The sequence below is a fragment of the Prosopis cineraria genome, unplaced genomic scaffold (assembly GCF_029017545.1).
Source record: "Prosopis cineraria cultivar Desert tree isolate PC_DT_omini unplaced genomic scaffold, ASM2901754v1 PC4, whole genome shotgun sequence".
In the NCBI taxonomy this organism is placed as follows: domain Eukaryota; kingdom Viridiplantae; phylum Streptophyta; class Magnoliopsida; order Fabales; family Fabaceae; genus Prosopis; species Prosopis cineraria.
In genome coordinates, this window is record NW_026555335.1 from 19,419,981 (window position 1) to 19,426,718 (window position 6,738).

At 38.9% G+C, this 6,738-nt stretch overlaps 1 protein-coding gene across 1 annotated transcript; it reads right to left on the reverse strand.

Moving 5' to 3' along the window:
- Positions 1–2,005: 2,005 nt before the first annotated feature.
- Positions 2,006–6,396, reverse strand: LOC129308904 (uncharacterized). Its single transcript, XM_054950275.1, has 3 exons — positions 6,309–6,396; positions 2,439–2,548; positions 2,006–2,365 (listed from the first exon to the last, which is right to left on the reverse strand). The coding sequence occupies exons 1-3, from the start codon at positions 6,394–6,396 to the stop codon at positions 2,006–2,008; spliced, it is 558 nt and encodes a 185-aa protein (XP_054806250.1).
- Positions 6,397–6,738: the final 342 nt, after the last annotated feature.

Sequence of the window (6,738 nt, forward strand, 5' to 3'; positions counted from 1 at the left end):
TGCTTTTAAAAGCCACCCCCTGCATAAAATACAGATAAGATAAAAACAGCCAGCCAGCAACGAAAATAATGCAATATAATGAATGTTTGTAATAGTATCTCCTATCTAATTAACATAAAAATTCCTATACATTTAACCTTAAAATCTAAACTTATTTGCAAACTAATGTTTCAAAATTAAGTGGCCTATCCCATAAAAATTGGCCCAAAAATGTGTATATAAATGTAACTAACTATTGTACCAGGCCTAACTACTGTTGCTACCCACATATTGAAAACACATTGGGCCACCTCTTCAAGGACCTCTTCTACATGTGCAGTCGTATAACGAACGCAATAGACGTCCTCGAAGTACTGTAAGCAAATAGTTACAACAATTTCAAGTTAATAGGTAGCTAATTAAAATTGTTTAAAATTTATAATTGAAGTGTAATTAAATTTTATATATATACCTTGTTAGATAATGTGGTAGGGGCATGAGTGATAATGTCCTTCATGAACTTCATCAAGCAATAACCACAGTCATTGCTCTGATCTGGCTGGAATGGACACTATAAAAAACACATATCAATGAAATTGCAAAATATAATGAGACAATTTCTTGATTAAAAACTTGACCAATTAAATGAATACCTTAACAGTGACCCATTTCTCTGAAGATTCGAATGCCCTCATCTTAGGGGACACAGTCATGTCGGTCGCAGTGCGATACAACACCACAGCTCTAAGAAGGAATTATGGAATGAATGTGAGAAATATATATGAATGAAAACTAAAATTAAAAAGAAATAACAAGTAAAAAAATCTAACTTACTCATTAAAAAGTACCACCATATCTTCCCTGTTGCTTGGCTCTCCATTAAGGGGATCGAGATACCATATTTTTGGAGCAACGGGATTAACCACAATAAGCATCCAGTGTCCCCTAACAAGAAACAGCACATGTTACCAAACAAATAAATATAAAAAAATATTTACTCGTAACAAATATTAACAACTCACCCTTGGCAGTAAGGAGCGAGAAATAAAGTATCCTTCGCTGCTCCCCTTTCTCGAAATTGATCCGAAAGCATTCTTGCTTGATTTTCAAGGGCTTCCTTTGTAATATTATTGTGGGGAGAGACATCATGAGGATTAACCAGCTTGATCTTTGACTCGAGGCCACCAGGAACCACGAATGAGGTATAAAGGTGACTTGGGTGAAAAAATATACAAGTTAATATGCTTGCATACTCACACACATAAATAATTCAAGAAATTAACTAATAAATGTTGAAGAATTACCTCATGTAGAAAGTCATCAAACTAGTGCTCGCCATATCGTGCTTGAGGATTTCATTCAAAATTTCATCCCGAACGACTTCAAATGATGCTCTACCAAATAGCCCATCGTCAAAATTAATGATATCCCCTATCGGCTCTTGACGAATCATCCTCGTAGCCGAAGCATAGGTCTCAAGAGAGTCACGAATTTGTTTTCTACAACAGGCATAGGCACTGCATGTTGCGAACCGTGACTGACTCTTTAGTATGGCCCGACACCTTATCCTTCAATTTGCTTTTCCCCCTTGGCTATACAATGAAAAAGTTAGACATATATATATATATATATATAAAGATTTTAAATAATTATATAAATCATATATACCTTTTTCTTTGGTGGCAAGGGGTCCTTTGGCGGCTTTGGGTCCTTTGTCGGCTTTGGTGTACCAACCATAACAAGGTGGCTGGGCCATGCAACGAAGCTCCCCAACGCATCTCCTACCGTCTGCATCTCATCGGTAGGATAAGGTAATGGATACTTGGGGTCGATTGCAACAAGCAAGGAAACCCTAATGCAATCGGGCGGGAGGGGAAGGTTATGGATTGTGTCCCCGGCAATGTTATACACGCGTCCCGTTGCAACTACTTTGCGTGACGGATCGTCTGCTAAACAGTTGCAGTCATTCTCGCCCTAAATAAATGAAGAATGTTAGTTGTTTAGATAAAAAATTAGTTGAGCAAATTTAAAAGAGAAAATGCATTACCTCGGGTATTTTGTCTGAAGGGACTGTGCAGCTATCTTTTCCGCTGGGGCTAACGTCACCCAAAAGCCTCCCAGGGATCTGGCCCTTCAATAGCATGTCAATTAACTTCGCTTGGGCTTCTAGCTGTTGCTTCATAACAGCTTGCTCTTCTCTCAACTCTTGGACCTCGGATGAAGAAGCCGATGTTCGCTTCTTAATCTTGCCAAAGTATTGCTTCTTTGTGACACCGAAGCCAACACCCCTAACACGACCAGGGTGGTCAGGGGTCCCCAACGCTCTAGCTAAGATATCCTCATGCTCAGGAAGCTTGCCCTGTGATACTTCTTGAGAGAGGGAATCCTGTGAAAAGTAGAGCTAATTAGTATGCCTTTTAATAATCATTTATTAATTGATAGATAAGAATAACACTTACAATTTTTTCAGCAACCTCTTTCACACGAGGGTTGTCAATCACTCCATCTTTATTTGTTCGTGCCAATGCCCAGAGTCTTTGGCGGGATATAGTAACATCCGATCCCTCGCCTCAACTTCTTTCTGCTCCACGCCTGCATACCCTAACCTCCCTGCTCTGTAAGGGTATTCATTCTTGGCCACTCTCTTCTTATTTTGGGCGCTCAGTTCCTTTAATCAATAACAAAAATATCCTGTTAGTACACATAGATATATTCAATAAAAGGCACTAAAATTTAAATTTTAGAAACATAAATACCTTAAATTCCTTCTCGCGCCGAGAGACAACAAAAGCATCCCAATCTTCTTGCTTTACTAGGGGAGGAACTTGGGCTACAAATTCAGCATCAGGGTCTTTCAAATATTTTTGTGTAATAAAATGTCTGAAAGACCGTAATGCCCTCCCAGCCTTTTGAAGGACAAAATCCTTCTTGCTCTCGTCTATTTCAAATCCTGACTGTAAAATAAAATAAATATGTTAGGTGCATCAATTTATAATATTATAATAGAATATAACTTAGTCAAATGCAACTTACAGATACAGTCTCCCAAACAATGTCCTTCGTGGCTTGATCAACTTTGCGCCAAGATTTCTGCGTGATAGGTACAGTTGTCTTTGCCACAACCCCAATATAACTTATAAACTTTGCAGATTTGATGGCTTGGCCTTTCTTGTTCCACTGCACTGATATTTTTTTCCCTGCTGCTCTTGTTTTTGTGACTTCTTCCATTATTGTTAGGCCTCGCTGGATATTGTAATATTCCTGTTCCAATTTTTTTTGTGACAACGGAGCATCAGTAGAAGTTGTAGCGGGATCTGATGGAGGGATTTCAGTGGACTCAGAATCTGAAGCCATTTACCTGTAACACAATAAAATTCCAAAATTAATCAACCATGATTAATTCAAAAAATTAATCAACCATGATTAATTCAAATATAATCGACTATATTAATTCAAACATGAAACAAAAATGGCATAATTAATTCAAAGGTTACATGTTCAAGTTGCTCTTTTTGTTTCCTTGACTTGGGTTTTTTACTTCCCCCTCCTTGAAATATTTTCTTCTTATGCTGAAATAATTTACCCCTCTTTGAAATCCAAATGCCTTCATTGTGATCATTTCTCATGTATAGAGCTTCATCAACAGTGTCGTTACTTTGATTTGATGTCCCTTCGAATGGGTCATCTTCAATTGCTACATTTTCATTTATTTTTTCATGTAACATAAGAATAGACCACCCCTTATTAGCAGGGTCAGGGACATAAAACACTTGTTTGGCTTGTTGCGCTAAAATAAAAGGCTCATCCTTATACCCTTCCTTGTTTAAATTGACTTGTACAAAGCCAAATTGGTAATCAAATTTCAAGCCATTTTTTCGATCAATCCACTTGCACCCAAAGACTGGAACTCGAAAGGATATGTAATCTAAATCCCATATATGCTCAATTACACCAAAGTATGACATGTTTGCATAGATAGGATTTTTATCCTTAGTGCTGGAAATATGCATGGAATGAGCTACAAGAGTTACACCACTATTTTGCATTGTGCTCCTATCATCTTGCTCCCTTGTATAAAATGTGTATCCGTTGACAAGGTAAGCAGTGTAAGAAATGGCCTGTCTGCTTGGACCGTTAGCTAACCATCTCAATTTGTTAGAAACTGAATTGGAATCAACATTTAACTTTTGAAGAATGTGCTCCTTAAACCATCTTGTAAAAGTTTTGTTGTGTTCCCTAGCATACCAAATTTCTGATTTATTGAGATTGTCCCTCCTAAGTTCAGCCATATGCTTGTCTACATACTCTTCAACCTCTTCAGTGTTGTGCAACACATATAAGTGGGCTTGCTCCCACTGTACACTTGACATAGTAATGACTTTGTTTCCCATGATCCCTTCTCCACTTATTCTACCCATATGTCGAGACTTTGGAAGCCCAACATAGCTAATATGACTCAGGTACTCAGTACAAAAGTCAACAGCCTCTTCACAAATATACCGTTCAACAATACAACCCTCCGGTCGACTTCGATTTTTCACATAGCCTTTCAAAATCTTCATATAGCGCTCAATAGGATACATCCATCTTAAATAAGCAGGCCCGCACATTTGAACCTCCCTAACCAAGTGAACAGTTAGGTGGATCATAATATCAAAGAATGCCGGTGGAAAATACATCTCAAGCTCACACAGTGTTAATACAATTCGAGCTTGCAACCTTGGCAACTTATGTGGGTTAATCACTTTACTGCAAATGGACTTAAAAAACAAACATAACTTAGTGATCGTCCCTCGTACTTTAAGGGGTAAAATTGCACGTATAGCAACTGGAATGAAATCCTCCATTAAAACATGGCAATCGTGAGACTTTAAGCCCTTCAACTTCAAATCTTTCATTGATACAATATTTTTTATTTTGAAGAGTAACCCTCAGGAACTTTAACTACATTAAGGAACTCACAAAATGCAGTTTTCTCTTTCTTAGATAGCGTATAAGCTGCCGGAGGGAGAAAGGTACGGTTCCCCTTATCTTGGGGTGCTAATTCTTCTCTTATTCCTAAAGAGACCATGTCCAACCTTGCTTTTATGCCATCTTTTGTTTTTCCTGACACTTGGAGTAAAGTCCCAATAAGACTCTCACAGACATTTTTTTCAATATGCATGACATCAAGAAAATGCCGAACATCCAAGGTGGTCCAATAAGGGAGTTCAAAGAAAATAGATCTCTTCTTCCATCCGGTTGTCCCAAGGTGCCTTGCAAATGGTTTGCCAAATTCAATATCCAAATCCTTAATCTTCTCAAACAACTCATCACCAGTTAACGGCAAAGGTGTCTTACCTTCTTCTGGATTTCCATTGAACGCTTTTCTCAACCGCCGATAATGATGTTCTTGGTGTAAAAACCTACGGTGGCCGAGGTAAACATTCTTCATCCCATGTTGAAGCCTTATAGAATGTGTTCCCTCTTCACAAATAGGGCATCCAAGTTGCCCTTTAATGCTATACCCTGACAGATTGCCATAAGCAGGAAAGTCATTGATTGTACCGAAGAGCATAGCTCTTAAATTAAATCTTTCTTCTCTATACCCATCATATACCTCTATACCTGACTCCCACATGATCTTCAAGTCATCAATTAGAGGAGCCAAATATATGTCTATGTCATTCCCAGGTTGCTTGGGTCCCGCAATTAGCATGGACAACATCATATACTTGCGCTTCATGCAAAGCCATGGAGGAAGGTTATAAATCACCAAAATGACTGGCCAAGTGCTGTGGCTACTACTTTGAATCCCATGAGGATTCATCCCGTCGGTAGACAATGCAAGGCGTAGATTCCTACTCTCTTCCCCAAATTCAGGGTACTCATAATCAATCTTTCTCCATTGTGGAGAATCAGCAGGATGACGAAGCATGCCATCTTTTATCCTTTCATCCGCATGCCATGTTAAGTTTTTGCAATTTCTGCACTGCTATACATGCGTCTAAATCTAGGCACGATTGGAAAATACCATAGTGCCTTCACAGGACTTGATCCGTTCTGCTTGTAGCGTGAGGCATTACACTTCGGACACTCGGTTAACGACGCATATTCATTCCGAAATAAAAGGCAATCATTAGGGCACGAGTGTATCTTTTCATAACTCATGCCAATTGATCGCAATACTTGTTTTGCGTCATATGTTCGACAAGGAAGCTCATTTTCCTTAGGAAGTAATTCTACTTTCAAATACCCAAGCAACTCAGTAAAGCTTGCATCACTCCATCCATGTTTTGCCTTCATGTTGTACAATTTTAACACTGCTGACAACTTTGATGCACTACAACCAGCATACAACGGTGTCTCCGCATCACTTTTCAACTTCTCAAACATTTCCGGATAATCCTCGAGGTCCTCTTCAACTGCTTTGGCCATCTGTTCAAGACAATCTTCCTCAAGTGTGCATGTGTCAAAATCATCAGGAGATGATGCACAGCTTTCACTATGCTTCTGGCTGCAACCAATATCATCTCTTGTCTCTCCATGCATTGTCCAACACTTGTAACTTTGATCCATCCCATTAATCACGAGGTGTTCTTCACAAGTATCTGGACTAACCCGCTTCACAAGACCACACTTTAAACATGGGCAAACAATCCTAGTAGGATCCTCCGCATGCTTAACTGCAAGCTTAACAAAATTTGCCACCCCATCCCAATATTCCTTGGATAGACGATTGACAGACATCCATTCCTTATCCATAATTCCTAGAAAGAT